Raw genomic sequence first — 19,123 nt, 5'->3', positions numbered from 1 at the left:
ATATATATATATATATATATATATATATATATATATAAAATATTTCAAAAATTGATGTGGGTACTCAAATGAAAGCTCTTAATAAGTATAACATCGGGATGAGCTTATATCTTTAAAAATGTCAATAATTGAGAACTGACATTGCAATCTTGTGAACTAATGACATTTTTAAAGATATAAGCTCATCCCGATGTTACACTCATCAAGACCTTTTATTTGAGTACCCACATCACTTTTTCATATATTTTATATATTTATATATATTATATTTATGTATGTATGAAAAATATATGAAAAATTGATGTGGGTACTCAAATGAAAGCTCTTGATGAGTAGAACATCGGGATGAGCTTATATCTTTAAAAACGTCAATAGTTGAGAAAATACAGCGCAATTTAACAAAAGACAAATTTTAGTTTGTACTTTTTCAGAGTTTCATATGGATTTTTAAGATAGTTAATTTATTATGATAAGTTGTCGGAATTGTTACGGATATAAGCTCACTCTGACATTACATTCATCGAGACCTTTCATTTGAGTACCCACATCAATTTTTCATATATTTCATATATTTATATATTATATATATGTATATATGAAAAATATATCAAAAATCCATGTGGGTACTCAAATGAAAGCTCTTAATAAGTATAACATCGGGATGAGCTTATATCTTTAAAAATGTCAATAATTGAGAACTGACATTGCAATCTTGTGAACTAATGACATTTTTAAAGATATAAGCTCATCCCGATGTTACACTCATCAAGACCTTTTATTTGAGTACCCACATCACTTTTTCATATATTTTATATATTTATATATATTACATATATGTATATATGAAAAATATATCAAAAATGCATGTGGGTACTCAAATGAAAGCTCTTGACGAGTGTAGCATCGGGATGAGCTTATATTTTTAAAAACATCAATATTTAAGAAAGTACAGTGCAATTCAACAAAAGTCATTATTTAATAGAGCAAAATTTTATTTATTATATGCTAGTAAATTAATTAAATTAAAAAATATATATATATTTCTTGATATGTTTGTATATTTTTTTATGAGAGCAAAAAAAAATTCAAAGATATAAGAAAAATAAGTCAAAAAAGGTAAAATAATAACTGTAAATTCTTTGATTAGATGTTATGTTGAAATATTTAAAGAATATTTCTTTGTTGTCGAAACAGGTCCTCCAGAACCTCCGGCAGGTAGTCCAGCAATCCAGATTATTAAGGACTCGAGAGGCGTGACGTTGAGTTGGAGATCCCCAGTTTACGACGGCGGTTGTGCTGTCACGGGTTATTCAGTCGAGATGAGACGAGGCGAGGAGCCGTGTTGGGTCGCTGTAGCAGAAGCTAAACACTCGCTCAGTCATACCATCAGTGGACTCGATCCCGAAGAGTCCTACCAATTTCGCGTAAGAGCTGAAAACATTCATGGCTTAAGTGAACCAGGAATGGAATCCGAGACAGTGATAATCACGAAAAGTGAAACGAGGAAGATAACGAGCAATATATCAGGATTTAGTTTGGATCCTGATGAAGACACCGAAGACAAAATAGAGCCGGCGTACGAACCGTGTGTTGTTGCGCCTGAACCCGGATTTTTGTTCGACGAACGCTACAATGTGCTCGAAGAACTCGGCAAGGGCAAGTACGGAGTCGTTAGGAGGATTGTTGACAAATCTAATGGGTCAAGCTTTGCCGCTAAATTCATACGGACGATCAAAGCCAAAGACCGCCAGCAGGTTAACGATGAGATAAATATTATGAATATGCTGAGGCATCCTAAATTGCTGAGATTAATTGCTGCATTTGAGAGCCCCAGAGAAATGATTATGGTGACAGAGTATATTTCTGGTGGTGAATTGTTTGAACGTGTTGTCGCTGATGATTTTACTCTTACGGAAAAAGACAGTATACTTTTTGTGAGACAAATTTGTATGGGAGTTGATTATATGCACGACAATCTGGTTGTTCATTTAGATTTGAAAGTAAGTTTATTATTTTATTTTTATTTTTTTTTATTATAAAATTTTTTTTATTATATTTTTTTAGCAGATTTACAAAATCATAAATTAAAAATTTATTAAACTTTAATAATTTTTTTCATTATTTTCATTTTTGCGCACTTTATCATAAATGATAAAACAATTTAAAAAAAAATTTTTTTTTTACTATATTTTCTTGACAAATTTACAATCATTAATTGAAAATTTATAAAATTTTAATGATTAAAATTTTTATAATTTTTTTAATTATTTTCAGTTTTGCGCATTTTATAGCATAAATGATAAAACAATTTGAAAAAAAATTTTTTTTACTATATTTTTTTGGCAGATTTACAATCATTAATTTAAAATTTATAAAATTTTAATAATTTAAATTTTTTAATTATTTTGACTTTTGCGCACTTCATCATAAATAATAAAATAATTTGAAAAAAAAATAAATTTTTTTTACTATATTTTCTTGGCAGATTTACAATCATTAATTAAAAATTTATAAAATTTTATATTTATATTTTTTTTCATAGTTAGAAAATTGGAAAAATCTTTGATTATTTTATTTTTCATTGAAATTTTTTTTCATCAATTTTTAAAGTACCATAATATTTTTTTTTAGTGTATGAAAAATTAAAAAAAATTTTTTTTTCATTAGTTAAAAATTTTTTTTTATTCATTTTTGATAAATTTATCAGTTTTGACGTTTGATCAATAATTTTATATTCTAAATTATAAATAGAATAATTAAAATAACAAAAATTACCAATTTTTTACAATAAATTTGTCAATCTAAAAAAAAGATTTGAAAAATAAAAAAATCTAAAAATTGAAGTCTTTAATTAAGTAAAATAACAGTTTAATCATCATAGGCCACTTATCAGTATCAGTTAAATTTTTTTATTACAAATTAAGTTGAATGACTGGTCAATTAAATATATTTTATGAATCATCAAATAGTAGCATGTTATCTAGTTTACATCTCATTATTAAAAGTCTCTAAAAAGAAATTAAAATAGAAATTAAAATTAAAAAGTGTCATTTAATTGAGTCATTTTTTGATTCGTTAAAAACCGATAAAGTATGAGTCTATTAAAATAACTTGCATGGTGGTCCGTAATTGATTAGATTACTGAAAATAAATAGTTAAATCGACTATAATTTCTAAAAATTTCTAAATCAATAATGGTAATAAGTAAATTATTAGACCGATATAAGCATATACTTACTTTACTTAATTTTATATTTATCAATTGTAAAAGGAGGATTATAATAGTATAGTACTATTTCCATTGATCTGTGAAGACATCAAGTGAAACTTGACATTCCTTTCAACTAATATTGATATGTGTATTATTATGCAAAGACTAATACAATAATAGATAGTAATAATATAGTATAGTAATAGTAATAATGAATAGTATATTAAAGTCTTTATTAATAGACTATTAAATAATGACTTTTAATAAAATCTACTGTACTCTTTTAAATATTGACCTTATTTAAGATATAAGCTCGTCTCGATGTTACACTCATCAAGAGCTTTCATTTGAGTACCCACATCGATTTTTGATATATTTTTCATATATACATATATATAATATATATAAATATATAAAATATATGAAAAATTGATGTAGGTACTTAAATGAAAGGTCTCGATGAGTGTAATGTCGGGGTGAGTTTATTATATCTTCAAAAATATCATTAGTTGACAAGGTAGCAATGTCAGTTCTTAATTATTGACATTTTTAAAGATATATGCTCATCCCGATGTTACACTCATCAAGAGCTTTCATTTGAGTACCCACATGCATTTTTATATATTTTTCATATATACATATATATAATTTATATAAATATATGAAAAATAGATGTGGGTACTCAAATGAAAGGTCTTGATGAGTGTAACATCGGGATGAGCTTATATCTTTAAAAATATCATTAGTTGATAAGATAGCAATGTCATTTCTTAATTATTGACATTTTTAAAGATATAAGCTCATCCCGATGTTGCACTCATCAAGAGCTTTCATTTGAGTACCCACATGGATTTTTGATATATTTTTCATATATACATATATATAATATATAAATATATGAAATATATGAAAAATTGATGTGGGTACTCAAATGAAAGGTCTCGATGAATATAATGTCAGAGTGAGCTTATATCTTTAAAAATGTCAATAGTTCACAAGATATAAGGTCATTTCTTAATTATGTATCTAGAGACACAGTATTTTCGAATGCAGCCTAAATACTTATCATCATTAAAAATCACTCTTATTAAAAATTTACTGGCTTAAAATTACAAAATTTTATGAACAATAGCTTCTAAGTAGTAATAAATAAATTTTTAATTTTTTTAGCCGGAAAACATAATGTGTCATACGCGAACGTCTCATCGAATAAAATTGATAGACTTTGGGCTGGCGCAGACATTGAAACCCGACACACCAGTACGTGTATTATTTGGGACTCCAGAATTCATTCCGCCGGAAATAATTGGCTTTGAACCAATTGGTACCGAGTCTGACATGTGGAGTGTCGGAGTTATTTGTTATGTTTTGTAAGTCAATAACTTTTGTTCTACTGCTGCATTTTAATCTTTATTAATATTAATATATCCAAAAAGAATATTTATTTTTAAAATAAATAATAATAAATTAACTATTGATACGCAGATTAACTGGACTTTCACCTTTTATGGGTGAAAATGACGCAGAGACTTTTGCTAATATCACTCGAGCAGACTTTGACTTTGACGACAAAGCGTTTAGCGCGATATCTGAAGAAGCTAAGGATTTTATCAGCGGCCTTCTTATCAAACGAAAAGAGTAAGTATTTTATATATGTATTTGTTTATTTATTTATTTTTTGCTTTGATTAATTTTCATTTTACTCATTGTATTATTATTTTTTTTAAGGTTGAGAATGTCTGCTAAAGAGTGTCTGAAGCATCCATGGCTTGCACAACGCGCTGAAAGCATGAGTAGAGTCGCTCTACCAACAGATAAACTCAAGAAGTTTATTGTCAGACGAAAGTGGCAGGTAAATAATTTCGTAATTTATTTGTTTTTGATTTGAGAATTTATTTACTTTTTAAAGTTTTAATATTAAACTTCCGAGTGATTTTGTTTGAAATTTTTAAAAAGGTAATTGTTTAGTTTTTTTTTTCTCATAAAAAATTTAAAATTTGACTCTTTCATTTAAACTATTTTTTATACAGCAACAATTTTTAAAAATGAAATTTGTAATTAGTATTAAAGGTAAAAATAAGCTCATCCCGATGTTACACTCATCAATACCCACATGCATTTTGATATATTTTTCATATGTACATATATATAATATATACATAAATGTATAAAATATATGAAAAATTGATGTGGCAACTCAAATGAAAGGTCTCAATGAGTGTAACATCGGTATGAGCTTATATCTTTAAAAATGTCAATAATTAAGGACTGACATTACTATCTTGTGATCTAATGACATTTTTAAAGATATAAGCTCATCCCGATGTTACACTCATCGAGGCCTTTCATTTGAGTACCTACGTCAATTTTTGATGTATTTTTCATATATATATTTATATAATATATATAAATATATAAAATATATGAAAAATGGATTTAGGTACTCTAATGAAAGGTTTCGATGAGTGTAACATCAGGATGAGCTTATATCTTTAAATAGATCATTATTTCACAAGATGGCAATGCCAGTTCTTAATTATTGACTTTTTTAAAGATATAAGCTCATCCCGAAGTTATTCTTATCAAGAGCTTTCATTTGAGTCCCCACATGCACTTTTCATATATTTTTCATATATAATATACATAAATGTATAAAATATATGAAAAATTGATGTGGGTACTCAAATGAAAGGTCTCAATGAGTGTAACATCGGGATGAGCTTATATCTTTAAAAATGTCAATAGTTCACAAGATACAAAGTAATTTCTTAATTAAGTATCTAGAGATAATTTTCGAATGTAGCCTAAATATTTATCATAATAAATCAACTATCGGTGAGAATGATAAGAAACCTTTAAAAGGTTTAATAAACTTTAAAAAAAAATCGAAATCTCATTTTTATGAATTAATATATTTAAAATCATAAAGCTAAACAATTACATTCAAAAACAACTCACAATTGATTGTAATTTTCGCTTACAAATTAATTCATTAAATACTTATTAATGCGCATGGTTTTTTTGTGTTTATAATTTGCATTGCGTTTTTTTTTTTGACATCTAAATAGAAAACAGGTAACGCAATTCGCGCTCTAGGAAGAATGGCTATTCTTTCAGCAAATAGCAGAAAAAATACCGAGTCGCTGAGTGACGTCACTAAAGAAAGTGAAGAAACCACTCCGACAAACGAAGACATAATTATTACAGAAGATTCTCTGGATGAACCTATTAACACAATTAACCTTGATAATTTAGAATTTTCTAACGGTAGAATAAGTAAAGCAGATTCCGATGAATTACAAATAACCGAGCTGTCGTCAGACGAGTGCGTAGACTCTCATGACATTGATAATTACGACTCATCGACAATTATAGAAACACAGAGATCTATTAGTCCAGATGATTTTACGAAAATCGAAGATAAGATCGATGACGATTTATTATCCAGCGATTTTAAAAAAATTAAAATTATTTCTGATGACGCCAGCAATAAGACGGACACATTTATTTCAGAATTAAATTCGAGCGAAGAAAATATTTATACGGTTGATATTAGCACGGAAAGTCTGAAGACTACCACGGAAATTCACGAAGAATTTTCCGAAAATTATTGCAGTATTACAAGCTTGCATATTAATGAACCATCGTTTGAGGTCAAAGAAGAAATAACAATCAGTCGTATTAGTCTTCAAGATAAAGAGGATAACAAATTTGTTAATTTAATAGACAAACAAAATTTAAAGAGTAAATCATCGATTGCTAATAATAATGATAATGATAATAATAATGATGATGATAAAGTTCCAGCTACGCGCCCTAATTTTATTCCAATAGAAAGTAATACTAATTCGCATGGAAGTGTGTGTAAGCCTTGGTGTAAAACTAATTCTTCAAGTTTAGGTTTGTTAATTATAATATTTTTTTTTTTTTTTTTTTTTTTTCATATAAGGTAAAAGCCCCAATAGATGATCACGTACCAGTATATGATCACTCCATGTATTTGTATATCTATATTCACAAATATAGGTATACAAATATATGGAGTGATCATATACTGGTACATGATCATCTATTGGGGCTTTTACCTTATATGGGTGATTCTCTGTAAGGACGTCTTAAATCTGTACAAAATTGTCCGACCAAATTATTTTTGATTTTATTAGAAAAAAAATTAACAAGGGCTACACAAAACTATCAGCTTAATTATAATAAATAAACAGCCGAATTAATTTTTGCTTTTTCGATATTTGTGTATTTTTTGCCATATAACATGACAGGGGACTGATTTTTTCTATCAAATTGAGAAAAATCAAGCAAACTATTTCAATGCATTCAACTTTTTAAGTTCTCAATGAATGTTTACATTAATTAGAATAATATTAAGACTTATGGATCCAATTTTATAAATAAATTATAAACAAAAGTAGCTGCCAGGGGACTGAATTTTGAAGTGGCCCAGACACATATTTCCAGCACAAACGGTGCTTTGACACTAAATAAAATGCCGATAAAGCGCTAACAGCCCTATGGTTATTAACTTACGGCTAGTTAGATCCTTATAAACCTTACAAAAGGTAAAATAACACGCTAGATTTTTTTTTTTTTGGCTTTGTACTTCTGGCAGGGAACTGATCTTAAAATGCCTGGGACAAACTTTGGTTTAATGAATTTAATGAAACAAATTAACTTTCGGTACTTTTTATTGAAGAAGATTGTTAGTTAACTAATTAAGTTTATAAACATTATGGACCAAATTATATATTATTGACGAATAACTTAAAATTTAATCTTAAAGTTTTAATTTTGGGACTGGGACAGCCCAGGGGACTGACATTTCGGTGGTTTACGAATTTATAGCAAAAAAACCAAAATTTATTCCATTTTAGTTTTCAATGCTCCAAATAGAAATGTTTTTCTACTTTCGTAATAAATTTTTTTTAGTAACAAAATAACAATTTTTCTAATAAAAAAATGCCTGGGACAGCAAAAAACATCCTTACAGAGAATCACCCATATGACACTGAAATTAGCAGACACTTGAAAATTTTTTTATTTTTCTTAAAAATAAACAAGGTTTAGAAAATTATTTAAAAAAAATTTAATTTCGACATTCTAATTAGCAAATTGTTTAACTCATTTTTAGAAAATCTTCCTTTTTTGGGAAAAAAACAATTAATTCAAAATTTATTATCACTTTAAAAAATAATTTAATATCTTAAGACATAAAGAAGTGTAATATTTTGGTTTGGATCATTAAAATAATTTATAATTAGACTATTGCTATATCAAAATGTTAAAAAATTACCCTTTAAAAAATAAGGAGTTAAATTGCTAATTAAACCGTCGATTTATATTTTTAAAGCTTCTAAGTATGGAATTTTTTTTTATAATAATTTATTTGTTAAAAAATTAAAAAAAATTATCTGTATCTGAATTTCAGTATCAATTTTTGACTAATTTTCTAAATTAATTTATTATGCTTTATTACATAATTAAAATTTGTATTTATCAAAATCTAGACAACGAAGAAGAAATCTCACGGGTAAGAGGCCACAGTCCACTGCATAGAGTAGTACGTACCGGAAGTGTTAGCCGAACGGCGAAGATGTTTGAACAAGAACAAGTATCTTCATCGGTTAGACAGCAGTTGAGTCCAGGCAGCCGAATTGTTCTTCCCGCAGCAAACGCACGACCTCACAATGAAAGAGTTCGAAAAGCGTTTGCTTTTTGGAATAAGTAAAATAATATTCGATAACGAATAAATATTTAATTCATAACACGAGCAACTTTTTTTTTTTTTCATTGTACTTACTCATTTTATTGTACTTTATTTTATTTTTCAAGTTTGACCCAAATATTAATTTTTGTAGGTACTTAAATCATTTATTAAGTTATATACAATAATGAAGTTTAAAATTTATTATTAATTAATTTGTCCAATTGTAAAATACATATTAAATATGTACTAATGTAATGGAAAATTAAAATAAATGTATTTATGTATTAAAACATATTATTATTATTATTATTTATTTATTTAATTATCATTATTTTTTTCATCTGCGAAAATTATTATGTAAATTTGTTTATTTATTTATATTTTTTTTTCTAAATCAATAATAAAAAATATATTTAAAAATTCATTATTGATTAAAATAAATATATTTTGTTTTGTTTACTAACAATTTTTTTTTTTTTCAATGTCAACAAACTTCAAATGTGCAAGTGGTGTAATTTTTTCAGCTAAGAAAAATAATTACATGAATAAAAAATAAGCGCAAATTTAATTTTGAATTTTGAATTTATACGCTAGTCAAAAAAATTAGTAAAATTTTAATTCAAGATCAGAACCAGCACATTAATCGTCCGCAATATGATAAGAATTTTTATTTCAAGTTTAGACTTACGAAATCGCTTTTTAGTAGATTTCATAAAAATCTAACTATTGCAATGGTCCTCATGACGCAACTTTTGAAAAATTTTGCTATATTCCGACTTAACTCGACGAGTTGAGTCAAAAAATACATATGGTTCAAAAGTTTATATATGTATGTGTATATATAGTATATGTATGTGTATATATATATATATATATATATATATATATATGTTGTATATAGCATATATATATGTTATATATATATATATAGCATATATATGCTATATATATATATATATATAGCAGCAGCAGCATATATATATATATATATATATATATATATACGATATAACGCGGCTTTGTCACGACGATAGCGTCGCCAATTTTACAACGGATCTTTACCAAACTCAATATAGTTATTCTACACATAAATACCAAAGTCAAATTCGAAGATAAGCTTTAATCGGTCAAGTAATTTAGAAATGCCAGGGTTTAAAAAATTCATATTTCTTTACTTTCTTACTGAATAACTTTTGAATGGGATGACTTATTGACACTCTGTAAATTGCATCTGAAAGCTCTTTAAATAAGCTTCTCAATTTGAGCACATATCATATGTGTAGTCTTAAAATTATGTCCTACTCCACTATGCCAATTATGAAATTTGCTATTGCACCGGTTTCAGTATTTTTCCGTCGACATATATTTCTGTCGATTGCATAGAAGTTAAAAGCCCTAATTTTGTATACAATCCTCGTTATATTTTTTTTCTATTCATGATGAAATCTACTTCCATTTCGGCTGCCGAATGGTCTTTTTTACTTTAGAAAGACAACGTAAAACTCAACAATTTTAACTGAAGATACAAAATATTGCGTTACAGATGCCATAAGGGAACCATAAGGGCGTATAAGAAATTTTTTTTTTGGAAATCGACGTATTTTATCATGAAATGTACAGAAATGTAAAAAAAAATTTTTCTTCTTACTAAAAATTTTTTTGGACTTGTAAAAAAAAAATAGAATTTTTATTATACGCCCTTATGGCATCTGAGGTGGGTCCCGGGAGCCATAAGGGCGTATAAAATTTTTTGCATTTCTGCAACATTTCGGAAAAAAATCGAAATATTACATTATAAATAGTAATAAGTGTCCCATCGTATTTAAAACTAGAAAAATAACAGTTGGAAATAAAATTGATCTAAATTCAAACTTTGAATGTTAATTTTCAGAGCTTTAAATGTAATATTTACATTTTACAATGTAATTCTTACAAAATCTATAATTAAAGAGTTCTATATTTCAAAGCCATTATCCCCCATCCAAATTGATGTTAGACTAATTTTAAATTTTACATTAAATTTTTATTTATTAAATTCTTTAAATTTTAATTTTTACTTATTATTTATTTTCGCACATTATTGTCGGTATGAGCACTCATACCATCCTTGGGTCAATATATCTAACAATTAAAAATCTTTATTTTAATTTGAGATTAAGCAAAGATGTTATATTCTTTTTCTTGCTTTTTGGAATAAGTAAAATAATATTCGATAACGAATAAATATTTAATTCATAACACGAGCAACTCATAACAAAAAGCAAAAAGTCTCACTGAGTAAAGAATATAACATCTTTGCTTAATCTCAAATTAAAAATAAAGATTTTTAATTGTTAGATATATTGACTCAAGGATGGTATGAGTGCTCATACCGACAATAATGTGTGTGAAAATAAATAATAAGTAAAAATTAAAAATTTAAAGAATTTAATAAATAAAAAATTTAATGTAAAATTCTAAAATTAGTCTAACATGAATTTGGATCGGGGATAATGGCTTTGAAATATTTTATTTTATTTTATTTTATTTTATTTATCTGGTAAAGAATTCTATCGAGGTGTAAAGACAACTGTTTATAAAACCAGTACAAAAATACTCACTTTTACAATATATATAATTTTTACAAAATTTTTGTCGATAAAACAATGCAAAGAGATAATAAGTACAAAAGTAATAAATTTATATAGAAAGAAATACAAAATTATAGATAATTATCATAAAAGAAATATCCAATCAAATACTCGCATTTTCCATTACATTTTTTCAAGCATGTTAACCATTAAGGTTTCTTATCCAGTAACAACTTTTTTAACAATTTTTACTACAGACTATAGTTTTAATATCAGCAGGGAGTTTGTTATAATATTTAATTGCTACATAATAAGCATTCTGAGTACTAATAGTTTTGTTTATTTTTTGGTAGAACTAACAACCTAGATCTATTTGTTGATTATGATGATGCTATTCTAGCATCCATCATAATGGCTGTCAACTCCTAGACAATTAAATTAGCAAAAGCATATGATCATGCTCCACTGCCTTAATAATAATAATTATATTTATTGTATTGAGCTTATATATACTCATCTTATTGTAATAATAAGTATAACATAAAAGTGAATATTTTATTATATAAATCAAATTTAAACACCTGTACTTTTAGTTAATAGTTTTAAAAATATGTTTCTTTTTATAATTGCTCATTGCAACGTGTAATATAATTCCTTCTAAAAATACATTAATGTATCTTTTTGTATCCTCATAATTGGCCACATACAGGCTGTCAGGATTTATTAATAAAGAAAATAAAATAAAAATAAATTTGTACATTTTTCATAGAATAGGCTTTTACATTCTTGATAGTAGTAAGTTAATGCATTTATTATAAATGAGTTTCTAATTGTCAAGGGGATATTGTTGTAATTATTTTTACATAGCTTTTAACCCTTCAGCACTCTCGCTATGAGATTTTCTCACGCTCATCAATAACTCAAATTTTCTTTCAAATTTCAAATGGAATGACTATGTGATTTTTTCTATCTGTCAAAAAATTAATATTATTTCAGATTGCAATATTATTATTTTAATTGTTCTATACTATAAAAATAAAATAAATTTTATTAACTCTGTGAGATATTTTCTCATCGCAATAGTAAAATAGGGGGGTCAGAATTTAAAAAATCGAGTCTGATCGATACAGTTCGGAGGTTCCCGTGAGAGTGCATTTGTGTTTGGATGTATTATTATTAAATATTATTTTTAAATAAGTCAATTTTTTTTGTTTTAAGAAATTTATTTTATTTAAGATTTTTTAAATTAAAGGGACTATAAGCATGCGTGCGCTTCTACATAAGGCGTGAGAGTTTTTCTCATCGCGCGAGTAATGATAGTAAATCGTTTTGCGAGAGTGCTGAAGGGTTAATTATTTTATGTTGAAGAGATGTGACAGGTTTAATTGAATTGTTATAGGCTCCTCCCCATGCAACAATGCCATAGTTTATTAAGCTTTCAAACAGTCCATGATAAATAGTTTTTAATATAGAACTCTTTAATTAATAAAACACCGATCTTCGGAAAAATAGTAAAAATCTATAATAATTACAATCTGAAACTGTAATTTTTCCAATTTTTAATATAAAGCACCACGTTACTTTTATAATGTAATTTTTCTATTTTTCTTTTTTTCGTGTATACGCCCTTATAGCATCTGGAACGCGATATGATAAACAAATCATTATTTATTGGCAGTATAATCTCCAATATCAAAATGATTACTCTCCAACTAGAGCTTCAAAACTATCGTAGACAGTTACATCATTACCGATACCAACAATGCACTTATCATAATAAGGAGGCTCAAGCCGTCCATATTGTCGGTCTTGGTCATGCTTAATGCGACAATAAAGATTTAAATTACCGACTACCAGGTCGATTCTAGGAATAGCCTCGTCAAGAGTGTAACCCGACTTTCTCCACTTTGAAGGACCCTTAATTATCTAAAAGGCAAGCAAGTCGCTAAATATCGGTTCAAAAACACAGAAACCAAGATAAAAATGACTACTTACCCAGAAGACGTCGGAGAGATTGGAACGAGTTAGATACAACGGTAAGCCATTTGGAGACACTTTTATTTGCACACCATCACGGACCTTCTCTTTAATTGGATTCCATACCTCGATGAATGAAGGAACTACCAGAAACATACCAATAACGTATCATCATGAAAATTAATTTAGCAGATATTTCATAACTTTAAGAATTTTTTTAACAAACAAATTATATCTGAGAAAATGAGAAAAAAAATTGAGATTTAGAAAATTGAATAAATAAAAAATGCAATTTTTTAGAAATAATTTTTCGAAGCAAATTTGTTTATTAAAAAAAATAAAAAATGGTCAAGCGACTGCTAACTTCAATGTCACTAGAAAATCGAACGCACTTTGCGCGATTTTGTTAAAATGTTTATTATCGACAATTTAATTAATCAATATTTTTACAAATTTTACCTATTAACATTGAACCGTTGCCATGGTAACTATTGCCATAGTAACCGTTGCCATACACGGAAAAAAAATCCTATGAAAAATTACTATAGTAACATCGTAATCCAGGACTAGACATTCAGTATCTCGATTTTTACGATGCTGCCGTCTACAGAATACAATTTGAATTATTTAAAATTACGATGTTATTTAGTAAATTTTTTTTCCGTAAGAGCAAGTGAATAAGGACGCATACTATATGTTTTAATAAAAGAGAGACAGAGTCTAGTAGTTTGCGACGCCACCACCGAAAGATAACCAACTACTGTATCGAGGGTCTTATTATGTGACTGAACAGAAACTTTAGTTAATCCCTCCGATAGCGTGAGGGAATAAACCTTGGACTTGAGGCGGAGAGGACACCGGGTTCGATTCCTGGATGATACAGAATTATTTTTTCGGTGACCTAAACTTCTTTTTAATTTGAGTGATAGAAATTTACGATGTTGCATCGTATAAATTACGATGTTTGAGTTCTGGTCCGGCACTGCAATATCCGATACTAAAAATTACGATGTTTTCATTGTAATTTTTCGTACAATTTTCTTTCCGATGTAGTAACCGTTGCTATGGTGGCCGTTGCCATAGTAACCGTCGCTATAGTAGCTGTTACTATGGTAATCGTTGCTAAAAGTGGTCACCATAGCAACGAAAAGCGACAACAATGATAACGTCACATCAACTTTTTAATAAAGGATAGTACACGGAAAAAAGAAAACTCGAAAAATTACAGTATAAAATGTAAAATCTGTCCCGTCGTAATCAAAACTAAAAAAATTACAGTTTAAAATAACATTTTTGTAAATTCAAACTTTGAATGTTAATTTTCAGAGCTTTCAATGTAAATATTACACTCTACAATGTAATTCTTATAAAATCTGTAATAATTACAATCTGAAACTGTAATTTTTCCAGTTTTCATCACGAAGCGCCACGTTGCATTATATACTGTAATTTTTCGAGTTTTCTTTTTTCCGTGTATCAGCTGATGATTGCAAATATAGAAGCGACTTACCTTCCGGTTTTGATAAAATATGTTTGCCATTTAATTCGTAGATTGCTAATTGACAAGTTCCTGACTTGCAGGGGTAAGGTACAGAGACACAATCCTTGGACAGATGACATTGGGCGCCAGGTAGACCATAGCAGACTCCATCATGCGTAGCGTAATTGTCCCTGCAGGAGCAGGTTCCATTGGAGCAGTTGGAAAACGCCGTCTTGCAGCCTTGGTCGTTGGAGCAGTGCTTGTGCAAGCCTGCAACCAAGTTATCATCAGCGGATAACACATTTGAGGAAGCAAGGGAGCAAACTACGAACCTTCAGCCAATGGGAAGCAAAGACTGTGGTTTGCTGATGATTGGAGACCGGTCTGGCACCTGCAAACCCGAGCTCTGCACGTGAAACCATCAACTCCGCCAGTCGGAATCTTCCTCACATGGTTCTTCTATCAAGCCTTTGCATCTTCCGTCAACAGGAGTGTAGTTAGTCTGGCAAAGAGCAGGTTCCGTTGAAGCACTTGGAGTAAAAACATCACGGCAGTCTTTGTTCAATGAACACTGGTCACCTAGTCCTGGAATATTTCGACAGTTGGACCTTGGATCATCAACAGATAAGCTGCATCTCACCTTTAGGGTTGGAAGTATTGTTGACAAACTGGACCGTCGAGTTTCCAGTAAGAGCTGATGAAGAGTTGATAGCTTCTGAGCAGCTGGAAATCAGTCAACGTGAGACTTGGTTATTAGCTAGGTAATGATCACTTACACGGACGTTGTTGAGTTGCAAACGACCTCAATTAAATCTTTAACCGCGTTTAGGCTGGAATTTGTAATCTACCTCCCAAATATTGTTGAGTGGCGGGAATGGTACTCCAACGATTAAAGATCGAAAGAAGATCAAGGAAGCAAATGATTTAATGGTAATCATCATTAATTTTGTTGGATACTATGATGTAGCTACACTGATATAAGGATTTGTTTATAGTTAAAAATACTTGTTAATTAGTTAAAACACTTTTTCAGTCCTTAACAAATATTTTTTAGTACTTAAAAAGATTATAAATTAATATCAGACTTATTAAATACAAACAAATCATCTTAAATACTAAGAAATATTTGTTTAGTATTAAAAAGTGGTCTCTCATAAATGAATTGTTAACTATTGAAAAATATTTTTCGCTACAAAGAAATTCTACTAATGTACAGTAACGACTGATGTCGCTTTGATGATATGGATAATGATGATGCTGATCAGTGATTACGCAATAATATTGAGTATGATGGACGAGACAGTCTCATCCGAGATTCTAATCAACAGTGATAAGTGATAGTGACGCGATCCAAGATCATGGATCAGCTGTGACCTTGCAAATCAACCTACTAACTTCTAGACCTCTATTCGTTTTCAGATCTGTATTATTCCTGTCAGATCGTTATGAAATAATTACATCTAACATCTGACCTCTTTTATCGCTAACAATTGGATTGTTTTTTGTGCAGCCGATCAAGTAGTAAATATATGTTACAACTGGTTTAGAATTTAGCCAATTCTTCGCGTGAAGAAATATTATTAAGTTTGTAGAAATTAATGAGTAACTGCAGTTGAATGTTATAAAAATAATTTTGTGTGGCATACTTTGCTTGGCGGCGACGCCTACTATCCAGTCAAATAGAGTAGACTATTTTTTTCAAACGTGAGTAACATATTTAAAAAATTCCATTAACCCTTCAGCACTCTCGCAAAACGATTTACTATCATTACCGCGCGATGAGAAAAACTCACGCCTTATGTGGAAGCACACGCATGCTTATAGTCCCTTTAATTTAAAAAATCTTAAATAAAAATAAATTTCTTAAAACAAAAAATTGACTTATTTAAAAATAATATTTAATAATAATACATCCAAACACAAATGCACTCTTACGGGAACCTCCGAACTGTACCGATCAGACCCGATTTTTAAATTCTGACCCCCCTACTTTACTATTGCGATGAGAAAATATCTCACAGAGTTAACAAAATTTATTTTATTTTTTTATAGTATAGAACAATTAAAATAATAATATTGCAATCTGAAATAATATTAATTTTTTGGCAGATAGAAAAAAAATCACATAGTCATTCCATTTGAAATTTGAAAGAAAATTTGAGTTATTGATGAGCGTGAGAGAAAATCTCATAGCGAGAGTGCTGAAGGGTTAAATTATGACACATACAGATCGATAAATCAAAGTTTCATGTAACTCTATCCAAAATTGCTAATTCATAAAAAATTTTTGTCAAGAAATATAAACAATAAAAAATTAAAAAACGGGGTTTTTTAAGGATCAAAATATAAGCATCAACTTTATTTAGACTTCTGTAAAATCATAAATTCAAATTTTTTTTCCACGCTGAATTTTTTGGTGATTAGTTGAACCTCCTTAAACGCAATGATGAAAAATATTCATTTTTTCATAAATTATTATCATAATTTATAAACAATGGTCACTCGCTATTTTTTTAACAAATAGAGATAGAAATTTGTTTCGAATTAGCATTTATAAAGGGTGAACTATTGAAATTACGTGCGAATTATGAAATTTGCGACTATCAAATTTTCTGATTTATTTAATTTTTTTAATTTGAGACAAGTGTTTATGGCTTCTGTTAAACCGAAGCGATTACAAGAAGATATTAAAGCAAATTTTTAAGGGAGTTGGGAAAGAACGGATAGGGGAAATGCGGGGACATACTCAGTGGGAATTTTTCCGTAATTGAAAAATAATCAGACAGCCCAGACTGGGGAATCGAACCCAGATCTCTCGGTTACGCGCCAAGGGCTCTACCAGTTAAGCTATCCGAGACAAGTACTGACTACTTTATTCAGTCACGTATATAAGACCCACCGAGCAAACAACGCCACCGTCCATCTTACGGTAAAGAGCCATATTAAAGCAATATCTTCAAAAGCAATATTACGAAGATATTCTATTGTCATTCCTTTTGTGAAAAGGCTTACGACTCATAAAAATTCGGACGCCTTACCTGAGTGGGTCAGAACTCACAATTTTTTGTTTGATTTTTATAGGCGTCGACAAGCAAAAATACAAATTTACTTTCTTTTTGAAATGTATTTTTCTCTATAATCTGTAATTTTGTACTGAGTATATAAGTTTTAGATAAATTTCTGTTCAGGATCAATTTATTTTCAACAAGGTCAATTTTTTATAAAAATTTTGTTTAGTTTATTTTAAATGCAAATAAAAATTTTGTTTTTATACAAGTAGGCACCGAAACGGCCGCGCGGATCCCAATTTTCAACGTTAAATTAAAAATAATTATAAATAATGGAGCTACAACTCCGGAAGTCGAGATTTCTCTTACTAAAATTTTCTCCTCTTTTAGGATCTTTTTTCAAATTTCAGATATCTTTATTATTTTTGAAGTTTTTTTTGACTCCCTTTTTTGACTTTCGTTTTTATTTATAACAAATGAAATTTTTAATAGCGGAAAAATCAAAAAATACCACTTTCTCAGAATCAAATTCTAAATTCAATGCACTAATTGCCATATTTTAAAGATTGGAACTTCGATTTTTCATAATAAACTCATTTCTCGACTACACTGATAGAAGGATTTCTTAGTATTTAAAAAGATTTCTTTGTATTTAAGAAATCATTTCTTAAACATCATTTCTTAGTATTTAAAAAATATTTCTTAATATTTAATAAATATTTCTTAAATACTGAGAAATATAAATATTAAGAAATATGTCTTAAATACAAAGAAATCTTCTTAAATGCTAAGAAATATTTTTTAAATGCTAAGAAATGATGTTTAAGAAAATGATTTCTTAAATACAAAGAAATCTTCTTAAATGCTAAGAAATCCTTCTATCAGTGTAGACTACAGTAATGAAGAATAGAAAATAATTCAAATGACCGGGGTTTGAATTATTTTTAATTATTTTTAATATGAATCCCAGTGAAGAACACATGACTTCAATATGACGTCATTTGCATAAGTCATAGGAATAATCTCAATCACAATATTTTACGTAAATATGACGCGTAAAATTGACCTGTCTTATGATCCAATTATGATGTAAAAATATATGATCATGTTTTTGGAAGCATCGCACTGATATCTTAAGTTTATTACTTCTCTATGATG

The 19,123-nt window shown here is 28.4% G+C and overlaps 1 protein-coding gene across 16 annotated transcripts in view; it reads left to right on the top strand.

The window, feature by feature from the left end:
• The window catches only part of LOC123267677 (titin homolog), a 59,311-nt gene extending 48,134 nt beyond the window's left edge, over nucleotides 1-11,177 (top strand). For 14 of the 16 annotated variants that reach the window (XM_044732425.1, XM_044732428.1, XM_044732429.1 and 11 more), the window contains 6 exons: nucleotides 1,195-2,000; nucleotides 4,382-4,581; nucleotides 4,697-4,849; nucleotides 4,940-5,063; nucleotides 6,280-7,111; nucleotides 8,731-8,988. In XM_044732425.1, coding sequence (XP_044588360.1) covers nucleotides 1,195-2,000; nucleotides 4,382-4,581; nucleotides 4,697-4,849; nucleotides 4,940-5,063; nucleotides 6,280-7,111; nucleotides 8,731-8,951 — 2,336 coding nt within the window. In that variant the 3' untranslated portion in view covers nucleotides 8,952-8,988. Of the gene's footprint in view, nucleotides 1-1,194; nucleotides 2,001-4,381; nucleotides 4,582-4,696; nucleotides 4,850-4,939; nucleotides 5,064-6,279; nucleotides 7,112-8,730; nucleotides 8,989-11,122 lie in introns of those variants that run through there. The other 2 variants (XM_044732423.1, XM_044732437.1) reach the window with 2 other exon arrangements.
• Nucleotides 11,178-19,123: the final 7,946 nt, after the last annotated feature.

This window comes from Cotesia glomerata, linkage group LG6 (assembly GCF_020080835.1).
Source record: "Cotesia glomerata isolate CgM1 linkage group LG6, MPM_Cglom_v2.3, whole genome shotgun sequence".
Taxonomy (NCBI): domain Eukaryota; kingdom Metazoa; phylum Arthropoda; class Insecta; order Hymenoptera; family Braconidae; genus Cotesia; species Cotesia glomerata.
Note: the sequence above shows the minus strand (reverse complement) of the source record. Positions and strands in the feature narration are given on the sequence as shown.